Source organism: Peromyscus maniculatus, chromosome 2 (assembly GCF_049852395.1).
Source record: "Peromyscus maniculatus bairdii isolate BWxNUB_F1_BW_parent chromosome 2, HU_Pman_BW_mat_3.1, whole genome shotgun sequence".
Lineage (NCBI taxonomy): Eukaryota > Metazoa > Chordata > Mammalia > Rodentia > Cricetidae > Peromyscus > Peromyscus maniculatus.
Genome location: NC_134853.1, coordinates 81,830,311 through 81,844,552, shown reverse-complemented (window position 1 = coordinate 81,844,552; position 14,242 = coordinate 81,830,311). Strand labels below are relative to the sequence as shown.

Below are 14,242 nucleotides of genomic sequence, written 5' to 3'. Positions count from 1 at the left end.
AAGCCTGAATGCTTAATCAGCCACATGCTTAACCAGCCAAATGCTTAACCAGCCAAATGCCTCTAGTTTCTGGTCCTCACGCCTTATATATCTTTTTGCTTTCTACCACCACTCCCTGGGATTAAAGGCTGGCTTTCTGGGATTAAAGGCGTGTCACCATGCTTGGCTATTTCCAATGTGGCCTTGAACTCACAGAGATCCAGAGGGATTTCTATCTCTGGAATGCTAGGATTAAAGGTGTGAGTGCCACCATTTTCTAGCCTTTGTATCTAGTGGCTGTCTGTTCTCTGACCCCAGATAAATTTATTAGAGTACACAATATTTTGGAGAACACAATACCACCACAATGGACCCACATAACCACGGAAGGATGGAGTGGACTTTAAAAGCATACCATGAACTATTACTTCATTATTTTTCTAGTCCTGGGATTACAACCCACACTTTCAAAACCCACAGTTTTGAAAGGAATAAAGGAGCTTGGGTGTGATGGCACACAACTGAAATCCCAGAACTTGGGATGCTGAGGAAGAGGGAGCACCTCGAGTTCAAGGCCAGCCTGGACTAGATAGCAAGTTTCAAGTCAACCCAGACTACATACCAAGACTCTGTTTCAAAAAGGGGGCTGGGTGGGGCAGTGAGATGGCTCAGTTGGTAAAGGGACTAGCCACTAAGCCTGCCAATCTGAACGAGTTCAATCCCCAGAAACCTCATTAGAGAGAACTGATTCCAGAAAGTTGTCTTCAAACCTTCACACGCACACTGTAGCATGCCCACGTGCATGAACACACACACACACTAAATGTGATTTTCTTCTCTTTTCTTTTTTTTTTTTTTGGAGCTGAGGACCGAACCCAGGGCCTTGTGCTTGCTAGGCAAGTGCTCTACCACTGAGCTAAATCTCCAACCTCGTGATTCTCTTAATGAAAGACAGCTGAGTGTAGAGGCACATGACTGTAGTCTCAGATATGCCAGAGACTGGGGAAGGGAGGAGCTATGACGTAAATTCAAGAATTTGAGACCAGCCTAAGCAACAGAGCATAGGGCTCAGCCTCACAACCCCACCACCACCACCACCCCAAACCTTAGGTGACTGTGCCGGAGGACAAATACCAGGCCTGCTGGGGCTATGGTATGAGACTGTCTCAACAACCATCTTCCTCTCACAACCAAAGAGGAATGGCTTGGCTGTAACCCCAGCACTTGGGAGGCTGAGCAGGACCCCTGAAGTGCAAGGCCAGCATGAGCAACACAGGCACTCTCAAACCAATCAGTTAATTCAGGGCATAAAATCCTGCCACTTGCCACAATCTGGATAAGCCCTGAGTGAAATTAGCCAGTCTCAAAAATCAAATACTCTGTGATTTGACTCATTTGAGGTGTCTAGAATAAACAAGTTCAGAGAGACTCAAAGTAGAGTTAGGTGTGATGGCATGCACCTATCATTCTAGCACTTGGGAGGTGGAAGCAGGAGGATCAAGGGCTGTATAAGCAGATATCTAAAACGAAAGAAAGAAAGAGAAAGAAAGAAAGAAAGAAAGAAGGAAGGAAGGAAGGAAGGAAGGAAGGAAGGAAGGAAGGAAGGAAGGAAGGAAGGAAAGGAAAGAAAGAAAGAAAGAAAGAAAGAAAGAAAGAAAGAAAGAAAGAAAGAAAGAAAGAAAGAAAGAAAGAAAGAAAGAAAGAAAGAAAGAAATGCTTTTCTGTACCATGCATTCACAGGCTTTCAGGCAGAAGCCACACTGCTGTCATGGATATCGGAAAGCTGGCTCTCTGACAGAAAGTCATTTCCTGATGTGACACCAAAAGCATTCTAACAGGGACAAGCCTTTCAAGGCTGCTTGCTAGTGCTGTGTGCCACATGCAGAAACTCACAAGTCCGAACACTCCCTTACCAACTGAGAAAACAAAGTCCAAGAAAGTATGTCTTCAAGATTCTGATGGGCTCCCCTTCCTGCTTCAGAAAGTGTGGAAGTGGGGGTGCTGTCCCAATCCCTGCACAGCAATTCAACTCATATCCTCATGTCAGTCCAGAAGCTGAACACACGGCTCTGATGACCCCGTCTGTGGAGGCCAGAGGCTGGATCCCTCTGGAGCTGGAGTTACAGGCAACTGTGAGCTGCTCAAGATGAGCACTGGGAATGGAACTCAGTCCTCTGCAAGAACAGTAAAACCTCTCGGCCACCAAGTCATCGCTCCAGTCCCCACTGGGTATTTCTTAACTGAATGGAGCGTTTGGACCTGCAAACACTCTGAGAATTTCCGGATCACTGCGGTGTCCTCCCTCTGGGGAGGACAGGCATGTCACCATCCTGGAGGGGTGGGGGCAGTTGGTTTTTCTCCTCTAGCTTTCATAAATCACTTTTTCATGAGCCCTTATTCAACAACATCAACACCTTCCCATCTTCCTTCATATTCTCTTCCTGACTCCTTCTGTGGGCAGCTGTGGTTCTCAATGCTTGCTTCTGGATTGGGTGTTTGATACTAAAGCTCTTCCTGGCTTTTGTTAAAATAAGGATCAAAGCCATTAACACGAGCCCTTACTGCCTTCACCGGAGTGTTTTGAACAGTTCCTTAAAAGCTGAACAGACTTCAGGGGCTCTCTCTGTTCCAGGTCCCACAGAGACTAGGTGTAGGCAGCCATAGTAAACTGGTAGGACGGGCACCTGAAACTACAGACAAATCCAAGGAGAACGCCGGGTGTGGTGGCGCACGCCTTTGGTCCCAGCCCTCAGGACGCAGAGGCAGGTGGACCTCTGTGGCTTCAAGGCCAGCCCAGTCTGCAGAGCGAGTTCCAGACCAGCCAAGGCTACCTAGTGAGACACAGGTCTTAAAATAAAAAGTAAATGGTAATAATAAAGTGTTGGGCAGGGTGTGCTGATGCTTGCCTTTAATCCTAGCACTTGGGAGGCAGAGTTAGAAGGATTTCTGTGAGGTCGAGGCCAGGGTGATTTCCAGGACAGCCAGAACTACATGAGACCCTGTCTCAAAGGGGAAAAAAAATGTACATAGCCTGTAGCAACCATTAAATTACTGACTACAGTAGCAAAACACACAGGCTGCGCATGATCAAGACACCTATAGTCCCAACTACTTGAGAGGCTGAGGCAGGAGGATCACTAGAGCCCAGAAGCTCAGAGCTATCCTGGGGAACACAGGGAAAGCATCTCAGGAAAAACAAACATGTGCACAGGGGGCGCTCTGACCTTTGGTTCTCTCCTCTTGTTCATGTACCTTTTAGATTGGTGTGTGTTTAAATGGGGGCTAGGGTGTAAAAGCTCTGTGGTAGAGTACACACTGAGCACAGACAAGACACCCAGCAGCCCAGGGATGACTATATTGAGCTCTGGGGGCTGAGGATGTAGATTAGTTCATTAACAGTGTTTGCCTGGCATCCACAAAGCCCTGGGTTCAGTCTCCAGCACTACATAAAACAGGTGTGGTGGTGCACACCTATATGCACGTGGGAGACAGACGGGAAAATCAGAAATTCAAGGCCATCTTTGGTTTCATAGTGAGTTCAAGGCCAGCCTATGCTTCATGAGATCTTGTTTCAGAAAACAAGAAAAACAAACAAACAACTAAGCTCCAAATTATTTTCTCAAGACAGTTGCTAAGAATCAGTTGGAGGTGCAAGCCTTCCCTTTGATGACCTAGCTAGCAGTCCTGCATAGCATCCTCTCATGGTCCACTCTCCTTTAACTACTGGAGCGGCTCCTGGTTTTCTTCACTAGGGCCCTTTGGAGCAGATCAGCTGGAAAAACCCAGGCTGCGCTGCCGTGAGAAGCCACATTGCGCTCTGATCTGAGGCCCAGAGCTCTGGCTCCCCAGTCCAAAGGCTGGAGCTGAACATTCCGCAGCCAGCTGGGAGCTGCCCGTGACCTCTTCTCCAGCCAACGGCCCCGCCTCTCATTTGCAAGGGAGATGAGCATTATGAAAAAGAAACCGCACAGAATTCGCAAAGGGCTTTCTTTTCCTTGGGATGACCCCATGATAAATCTGGTTTGCTTTCAAAACCCAATTAAAAAGTAGCAGAAAGTGATTCTTTTACTAGGAAAGGCAGGAGGACATGAGAGTGTGTCGGGGGGGGCGGGGGGGATGGAGTAAAACAAGAAAGGAGGTGAAGGCTGCTGTAGCAGACCTCCAGAGGACTCCCAGCTGGGGATAACTAAGGAAGATGGGAAGATGTAAAGCAGAGGGAGAGCGCCTGTCTAGCATGTTGGAGGCCCTGCAGATTAACAACGGTTCTTTAATGGATATAATATTACTTCAAAACACTGGAGGGAAGGCCTCAAGACTGTGTGGGTTCCATCCAGGTCTTGACTCAGGTTCAAAAGAAGGAAGGACAGAAGCGAAGGGGACAGAGGGACCGGGGCACAGCATCTAATGAAACAGTGGGAGTACGGGCAGTGGTACCCAGGAGATCAAAAGGCTCCGCGGGAGAAAAGCAGCAGCAGCAGGGGTCCTGGGGCTGCAAGTCCACTTCTGCCCCCACTCCCCAGCCTGGCATTTCTTCGCCCAGCCTCCAGGTGGCACGGGTGGCCTGGCACAACCTGCTTGGGTACTACTGAAAGCTACGGCAGCCCTGGGCAAGTCTCAGGAGTGAAATAAGGAAATATAGCTCAAGTATTGACGGGGTGGTGGCAGACAGGACTGGGTCCCCTGTTTAGACACCCATTCCGTATCTCCTGTGTACTAAGGCCAGTGACATCTCGAAGTACTAGGAGCATCACAGGTGTTTCTGATCCGTGGCTTTCTCGCTCAAGTCCCAAGAAGAGTTTCCCAGCTTCGTTCGGCACAGCAGTCTGCAGCATCTAAGACATGCTGGCTAGGGATAAGGTGATCAGCAAGCAGACTAGGGTTCCTTTCTTCTTTTCTTTTCTTTTTAATGATTTATTTATTTTTATTTTCACGTGCATTTGTTTTTTGCCTGCATGCATGTTTGTGTGAGAGTGTTGGGTCCCCTGGAGCAGGAGTTGCAGACTGTGGTGAGCTGTCATGTGGGTGCTGGGGATTGAACCTGGCTAGATCCTCTGGAAGAGCAGCCAGTGCTCTTAACCACTGAGCCATCTCTCCAATCCCCTTTCTTCTTTTTTTTAAAGAAAATGATGATTTGCTTTTTTTCAAATTTTATTTATTTAGTTGTTTGTGTTTGTTTGTTTTGAGGCAGGCTTTCTCTATAAATCTCCAGCTGCCCTTGGAACTAGAGATCCACCGGCCTGTGTCTCCGGCGTACTGGTTATTTTATTCTTAAATAGTCTTAGATAGCCCAAGCTGGCTCATATTTCACTATGCTGCCAAGGATGACCTTAAACTTCTGATCTTCCTGCCTCCACTTCCAGAGTTCTGGGATTACAGACCTATACAACCAAATTCTCTGTAAGGAATCAAACCAAGGTTTCATGAATGCTAGGCAAGTACTCTACTGACTGAGTCACATCTCAGTTCCAAGACCCTTTTGGTGATCTTTCTTTCTTTCTTTCTTTCTTTCTTTCTTTCTTTCTTTCTTTCTTTCTTTCTTTCTTTCTTTCTTTCTTTCTTTCTTTCTTTCTGAGATAGGGTCATAATATATGACCCTAGATGGTCTGAAACTTGCTGTGTAGACCAAGCTGGTTTGAATTCACAGAAATCCACTGTTGCATGAATCTTAATTGGTCTTAATAAAAACCCCGGAGCCAGATATCAGGGTGAAAGTTGAAAGATCAGAAGCAGAGTTAGCCACTTCTCACCTCGCCATCTCCTCAGCCTGCAAGAGCCTGAAAGACCTGAGTTCCTGTCTCCTCCCGCCTTATATTCCTTTCTCTGCCCAGCCATATCACTTCCTGCCTCAACCTTCCTAGTGCTGGGATTAAGGGTGTGTGATCCCAAGTGCTGGAGTTAAAGGTGTGTGCCACCACTGCCTGGCTGTTTTTCTTTTAGACTGGGTTAATTTGTGTAGACTAGCATGGCCTTGAACTCACAGAAATCCAGACAGATCTCTGCCTCTGCCTCCTGAGTGCTAGGAATGAAGGTGTATGCCACCACTACCTGACCTTTATGGCTCACTCTGTGACTAGCTCTGTCCTCTGTAGGAAAGCTTTTATTTCTTAGATTGCAAGCAATAATCCACCTGTCTCTATCTCTATTTTTAATATTATATTTATTTTAATTATGTATATATTTGTGTGCCTGTGTATGGGTGTGTACATGTGAATGAAGTACCCTCAGAGGCCAGAAAAGGGCCTTGAACCCCTGGAGCTGGAGTTCCAGACAGTTGTGAGCTGCCTACCATGGGTGCTAAGAACCGATCTGGGTCCTCTGCAACAGCAATATGTGTTCTCAACCAGCCCCAAGGTCAAAGTTTCTTAACATAGTCATTATTGACATGTAGAGCAGGATAGTTCTCTGTTGGGATGAGGAGGCTGTCTGGTACACTGGGTGAGGAGTCTGTGTGGTGCACTGGGTGAGGAGGCTGTCTGGTACACTGGCTGAGGAGGCTGTGTGGTGCACTGGGTGAGGAGGCTGTCTGGTACACTGCAGGATGTTTAGATGAACCATGGTGTGTATCCACTCTCTCAGCCTCACTAAGGTAGACTTCTCTTTCAGTTCCAGTCTGCTAACTCGAGTCCTAAGATTTAGACAGTTTTCATGCCCAGCCTACTTCCAAATCAGAAGGAGCAGAACTTCCCTGCATATAAATCCTTGGGAATTTTGTCAAAATGCAGACTCAGATCAACAGATCTGAGATGGGGCTCTGTCCTCCCTCCCCTCCTTGGTTCCTCCCACCACCAAGTGCTGGGTCTCCACACTAGGCTCACACCCTGTGGCAGAAGGGTCTCAAGCTTCTTGGCCTTACCAGGAGAGGCAGTTTGAAAGGCAGTACCCAGGCTCCTAACTGTGTGGTTCCCAAAGACCATACGTGGATGGAGGGACTCCTACACCCATGAGACCAATGTGGAAAGATTCCTGCAAGTTCATAGCCAGCCTGAGCTCCAATGTGAAAATTCCATCTCAAAAATAAAAATAAATAAATAAAATAATTTAAAAAAGGAAAAGAAAAGAACCAAACAAAAACCAGTGTGTGACCCTAATCCTAACATCTCTGCTAGGACTCTGGGTTCCCAGAATCTCTCACATCTGTCATTCTGGAAATGACAGAGCTATATGCCCAAGTCAATAAGGTACATTCCTAGGAAAATCTAGTTAGTGCAGAGCTAGGATCATCCATAAGGAATCCCAAGGAAGGATGCTGGATCATCACTGGACCTGAACTGGACAGTCTCCCTCTATCGACATCTGGGGGGTGGGGTTCCCTGCAGTAGTCATTAATTGAAAGGAAGACTTTCTAGAAACTGTCAGGAATAGCATGTTCTGCTTCTGATCATGTTGCGTGTGAATCCCTGGTTACTATTTCAAAGCAGCACACTTCATGGAATGTTTGGCCCATCTTAGCCTAGGAGAGCTGGCTACTCTCTACTCTCATTTGGTAGGGAGATTTGGCCTAAGAGTAGAGAACGTTTCTTACCTGTCTGCTTTTCAAAATGGGCTGACAGGATGGCTCATTGAGTAGAGAGCTTGCCACGAAAACCTGACAGCTGGGGTTCCATCCCCAGAACCGACCCCACAAAGTTGTCCTCTGACCTCTGTCCATATGTGCATCATGGCATGTACATGCCCCTACACACATCATACATATGAACAGTAATAAATAAAACTTTAGGGTCAGTAGACGATAAGTAAAGCACATGCTACCAAGCCTGAGGACCTGTGTTTGATCCCCAGAACCCACACGGTGGAAGGAGAAAACCTATTTCCGCAGGCTGTCCTCTGCAGTGGCATGCAACAAGTATCCATAAACACACACACACACACACACACACACACACACACACACACACACACTTAAAAATATATTCTGTGCTGGACAGTGGTGGTGCGTGCCTTAATCCCACTACTCGGGAGGCAGAGGCAGGCAGATCTCTGTGAGTTCGAGGCTAGCCTGATCTACAGAGCTTGTTCTAGGACAGTCAGAGCTGTTACACAGAGAAACCCCATCTCAAAAAAAAAATAATAATAATAATAACATATTCTAAAAACCTGTTTTATACTGTGTAAGAATTAACTCAGAGTTAATGCTTCCGCTACATTCACCTCATTAAGGTGCCGCAAAACAATCCATAAAGACATCAGTTAACTGACAGCGTGGACTGCATTATCCGGGCTTCTCAGGTTTTTTTCTAAAACATTTCTTATTCCAACTTTCATTGATTGTTATCACTTCTCTGCCTTAGCCATCCATCCATATTAGTTCCTTAAGTCTTCTGTAGCTCTTTGGGAAGGAGATTCCCAGCAGCACCCATCACACTGTGGGTCAATGAGTGAACTTAAAGCCAAGATTTGGGTTCTGAAAAAAGGTCCATCCTCTTCATGTTTGGCCTATGACTTCTCAAGTGAAAGTGAAGGAAGGCCAGTGGAGCCGGGCAGTGGTGGTGCACGCCTTTAATCCCAGCACTCAGGAGGCAGAGGCAAGTGGATCTCTGTGAGTTAGAGTCCAGCCTGGTCTACAGAGCGAGTTCTAGGATAGCCAGGGCTATACAGAGAAAAGTCTTGAAGAAAAAAAAAAAAGTCCAATGTGGAACCAAACACAGTACAAGGACTTGGAGAAGAAGTGGGAGAGAATGCCAGGCAAAGCAAATGAAAAGGGGAAGATTTGAGGCAGGCATCAGCCTCAGAAAATCTCCACAGTCAAACTCCTACATCAGTGTAAAGGATGAATGATGGGCCCCCTACAGTTACTGGCATTTAAAAAAATAGCTTTAAAAAACCCATTTACCGCCAAATGTGGTGGCATACACCTGTAATACCAGGACTCTGATGACCCAGGCAGGAAGAAGAATTCCAGGCCAGTCTGGGCTACATAATGAGACTCTGCCTCAAAATTATAAACCACACAATGTCAGTCTTAAAGTATAAATGGCAGTTCAGTTGTTAATCTTTAACCCGGTGGTTGGTTTTCATTCATCCATTCATTTTTATAAAATATAATCAGATCAAACAAAAAGTATCACAATGAAGTTTGACAAGATAAACCAACAGAAGGAAAAGAGCCCAAGAGAAGACTCAGAAATCAGAGATCCACTTGTTCACACACTCAGGAATCCCGTGAAAACACTAAACTGTGAGCCATCACATAAAACAGAGAGGACCTGGTGCAGATCTGTGCAGGCCCTGTGCATGCTGCCTCAGTCTTTGTGAGCTCAGATGAGCTTTGCTCATGTTAATTTAGGGAGCCCTGTTTTCTTGTTGACCTTTATCTCCCCCTGGCTTTTACACTATTTCTGCCTCCTCTTCCACAGGATTCCCTGAGATCTGAGAGAAAGAATTTGATGGAGACATCCCATTTAGGGCTCGGTGTTCCAAAGTCTTTCACTCTTTTTGAGTAATGCCTGTCTGTGGTCTCTATATTGGTTCCCATCTGCTGCAGGAGGGAGCTTCTCTGATGATGGCTGAACAATGCACTAATCTATGAGTATAGCAGAATGTCATTAGGTATCATTTTATCATTACATATTTTTTTTAAGACCAGTATTATTTGGTTTTACCATAGGTTTCTGGGCTATCTAGTTTCAGGTTTTTGGTCACCTAAGCAGTATCTGGGTATGTGTTCTACATCTAGGACCCTTTGTTTGTTTGTTTGTTTGTTTGTTTTGGGTTTTTTTTGTTGTTGTTGTTCTTTGGGGTTTTTTTTTTGTTTGTTTGTTTTTTGTTTTTTGTTTTTTTGAGACAGGGTTTCTCTGTGTAGTTTTGCGCCTTTTCCTGGAACTCATTTAGTAGCCCAGGCTGGCCTCAAACCTGGCCTCAAATCACAGAGATCCACCTGGCTCTGCCTCCCGAGTACTGGGATTAAAGGCATGCGCCACCACTACCCAGCCTACACCTAGGGCCTTAAATCAAATCAGCTATTGGTTGCCTATTCCCACAAGTTTTATGCCACCATTGCCCTAGCATGTCTCACAGGCAGCATACCACTGTGGATAAAGAATTTGTGATTGGGTTGGTGTTTATGTTTTTCTTTTGGTAGCAAGCAGAGTACCTTCCTGTACCAAAGACATTGGAACGCAGGGTTGAAGGCTCTCTGTAGGCACCAGCTCAACATCTCCATGCTCAATGAGCTGTGTAGGTGGGGCCTTGCTGTCCATTTGTGGATATCAGTCTTCTGTGTTCTTGGAGAAAATTGTCTTATAACAAGGAAACTCCTCTTGCTCCTGCCTCTTTGTCTTTTTAATTTTTGTTTTTCCAGTGCAAAGATGGGACTCAGGGCCTTGGGCATGCATGCTAGGTGAGCACTCTACTGCAGAGCTACATCCTCTGGCCTTGAGAGAGGAATACATAAGGAAGGGGTTATCTCATCCTCCACTATGGGGATTTTGAACTATGCTTTCAACACCCACAGCGCTGGTGGCTGGAGGACACCTGATGTTTAAGGAGTTCAATGGTTTTCTTTTTTTCCTTTTCTATTTCTTTCTTTTTCTCTCTCTTACTGCTTTTAGCTTCACAGAAAATCTGCCTCTGGGTGTTGGGTTTGTAAGTATAAACAAAACATACCATTTCCTATCAAAACTTACTGAAATTGTTGAACTTCATACATTTATTAAGCAGTCTTTTCAAACTGCCAGTGGCTGGCACAGACTCTACCCAGTTATCTCAGCACACTGATGACCCCTGTTCTTCAGCCACTCCAGGAGCTGACTGGAGTCGCAGCATCATTTCTACGGTGTTGGAATAGGTGTCCATTAAAGCATGGAACCTTCGGTCTGGAGGCGTTAATTTTCAGCGGTGCTCCTGTTTTGACTTAAAAATCTCTTAGCCTGACCTCCATCCAAACTCAGTTTCATCTTTATCTAAACTTCTCATTACCCTAGTAAGCAGAGGTCACTAATAACAACTGTGATAGAAATCTGGGCCACGGGTATTTTAAGAGCCCACTAATTTTTTCATTTAAAAATGAGTGGGTTAGTTACTTTTTTTTTTTTTTTTTTGAGACAGGGTCTCACTGTGTCACCCTGGCTGACCTGGTGGTCAGGCTGGCAGCCTCGGACTCATAGAAATCTACCTACATCTGAGTGCTGGCATTAAAGGCATGCCCCCTCCCTTTAAGACAGAGTCCATTCTGTAGGTCAGGCTGACCTGGATCTCAAAGTCCTCTGGCAATCCTCCTCCTCCTTCTACTACACTAAGAGTATATATAGGCCTGAGCCGTGTGCCCTCAAGGAGGCCCCCGGAACTACGAGGACAACATCAACAGTAACTAGAAAGCCCACAGCGCTAGTGGGTTAGCCCCATATTGAATGTTTGAGAACTAGAGCACGCAGCGCGGTCATGTTCCCCTCATTTGATCAGGAAGTTAAGACAGCCTGCTTCACCTTACTCGCTGGAGGGCCTCTGGCTACGGGGTCAGAACAAACCACTTATGGAAGTTAAATGAATTCTGACAACAGTATGCCACGCTCTGCAGGCTGAAAGCAACACCAACTGTCATGCCAGAGCTATGAGATAATGGGGATTTCAAGATGTTTGTCCTCACTCAAAGTCCAGCCAAGCCTTTCACGACTGCACCACAGCATCCCAGAAAGAAACCGAACAGAACTCCACGGTGCGTTCTGATGGGCTGGGGATGGAGACCTGGGCAGGGTTACTTTTGATGCTCATGGCTCAGAGCTAATTTTGTTGCCTCAGTAAAACTAACGGGGGGGGGGGGCACATGACTTTTGAGGTTCCTCTATCCAAGGGAGAGTATTCTGAAAGAAAGAAAGAAAGAAAGAAAGAAAGAAAGAAAGAAAGAAAGAAAGAAAGAAAGAAAGAGAAAGAAAGGAGTAAAAAACTAAAGAGGAGAGAGCAAGCAGTAGCCAGTTGATCAGAACACGCACATCTACGTCATAAAATGATAAAACAAATTCCTTCCCATAATATTACAAAATCTAGTTGGTCAAAATTGGGAGTGACGCCAGACTGGAAGAGAGGATGTTTGGTTAAAATGGAAACTCTGCCAGAGAAGCAAATGTGATGCTTAAGTGAACTCATCAGAACAAAGACAAGCCGGTCCCCAGGGATGGAGAGCGCAGGTGCGCGTGTACCTCCTCACCCTCCAGGCGCCTGTGAACATGTGCTGAGACAAAAAGCGCTCCCAGGGAGAAGCCAAACTTGTTCACAGATTCAAAGACATAATATGCCAGCCGCGTAGACGTGTAGGCAGATAAGATCATTTTTCAAAGACAAATGCCAATAGTAAATTTGCCGGGTGGTTACCACTGGGCTTGGAACCGACACAGGGAAAGGCGCTAATTTGTCAAAGTCCTCGGTATGCAGTCTTTGGGGACAAATCACTGCCGGGCCTGGGAAGAGTGAGTACACAGTGTCATCTCTTTCACAGACACCCCCTTTATATGGCTTGGGATGATGGATCCCTAGGGCTGGTGCGTGTCCTGCATCTGTGCCGCGGAGCTCGGCGACCCGGCTGCTGGCCCAGCCCTTTTGGCTCATCACTGGCTGCTCGGACACTTGCCACCGGCTCTCATCCGGTCACCTGCACCACTGCTCTCAAGTGCGGGTTCCAGTTCTCACGGGCTTCCTTTCAGTCCCTTCTAATCCACTGGCTTTCTCTAGAATTTCCCGGGCCGCCAGAGTCTCCCTGCTCTTATCCCCGCCTGTGTGCCGCCTCCACAGACTTTACCCGTGGCGCTTTCCTCGGCGACCTGCTCCTAGCATTTCCCTGAAAGTGTTCCCAGAGACTCGCACTGGGGCTTCATCCCGGATGAAACACCAGATCTGAACTCCTGAAGGCCGAGCCCAGGACAGACGAACCTGCTCAGCTCGAACCCCAACTGCCCCGTGGCCCAGAACCATTGCTTCCTCCGTCAGCTAAATTCAGTACCCTGGATTCCAGACCAAAATTACTCCAGCTGACCAGGGACCAGACTACCCTAGGCCTAAGTTTCCCCGCAAAGCTCTGGACTTCCAAAGATGCCGCCCGCGCCTCCACCCGAGCTGGCATGACCTGCGCCCTTTTGGCTAGCTGACTTCGGTGCCTCCATCCTTCCCGGCTCTGGTGCACAGCCACATTTAATCTCACCATTTTCCCTGCATATCTCGGTGGAAGGCGGGGCTGTTTTTTTTTTAAGTATATGTAAATATCGAATAAGGCAGTCCGAAGCCCGGCTCTGCCCCAAACCTAAGAAATTCAAAGACGCATGGACTCTTCCAGCCCGACCAGATACGATCCACTAGGCAGAGACTTTGCATACTCTGAGCCCCTCACTAGCCACCCTTCCCCCATGCCGGAGAGCATGCAAACCCCAGAATTCTGAACCGCCGAGCCCCAACTTAAACACCCACCTTCGAGGGCGCAGTCCTCCGCTCCGCTCCAGCGTGGCGCGGTCGCTGTCTGCTGCTCCCGGCGTCCCGGGAAAGACGCGCCACAGGCCCAAGCAGGGGCGAGCGCATCTGCCCGGAGCAGGAGCTCCTGGGCTGGCCTGGGACCCGGGAGCCCCGCCCACCCGTCCGGGAGCCCCGCCCACCCGTCCGGGCCCGCCCCATTCCAGGCTGGTGGTCCGCCCCTCCTTCACTGCTCCTCCCCATTCATCCACACCTCCTCTTGGCAGATAGGGCAGAACCTAAGTCCCCCCCAAAAAATGAATGAATGCATGCATCCATGCCTGCATGAGTGAATAGAGAAACCGAAGGGATGGAGAAGTGTCGAGAGAACGTGTTTCCTAACTGGGGAGGGCGCTGTGTGTCTGGAGTGTGTTAGTGCATGGGTGGGTGTGCCTGTGAGGGCGTTGCTGTATGTATATGTGTGTATGAGTGTGTGTGGAAGTGTGTGGATGCCTGTGAGCGCTCACAGAGCCTGGATGGCGAGCTCCTACCTCAGCGGGGAGAAAGCCATGGCCCCTGGGTAAGAGCCACCGCACAGGGGTTGGTTGGAAATTGTATCTGGGTTGTAATAAGGATTTAATGTGGTCCAGAGGCTGAGATGCAGGCCGAGAGCCTGGGACATCATTGGTTCACCCACCCTTCAGGCTGCGGTGCCTGCGCAGCAATCGGTAGCTTTGTGGTGTCAAAGCGCGCCTGTTAGTGCCCCGGTGGGAAGGAAGCAGCCGACACAGAGCATTGGGCTCCATCAGGCAGGTGGCCAGCCACCCCTCATCTCAGAGAGGTCTGAAATTTCAGTCTGCCGTCCCCTCCCCCTACATGAATATTTAAGTAATGT

General features: G+C 47.6%; 1 protein-coding gene across 10 annotated transcripts in view; it reads right to left on the bottom strand.

Annotated features, from left to right (window-relative positions):
• The window catches only part of Palm2akap2 (PALM2 and AKAP2 fusion), a 477,882-nt gene that overhangs the window by 99,782 nt on the left and 363,858 nt on the right, over window positions 1-14,242 (bottom strand). For 2 of the 10 annotated variants that reach the window (XM_006985284.4, XM_076564263.1), the window contains exon 1: window positions 13,369-13,516. The exons of the other annotated variants lie outside the window; for them this stretch is intronic. In XM_006985284.4, coding sequence (XP_006985346.2) covers window positions 13,369-13,476 — 108 coding nt within the window. In that variant the 5' untranslated portion in view covers window positions 13,477-13,516. Of the gene's footprint in view, window positions 1-13,368; window positions 13,517-14,242 lie in introns of those variants that run through there. 10 annotated transcript variants of the gene reach the window in all.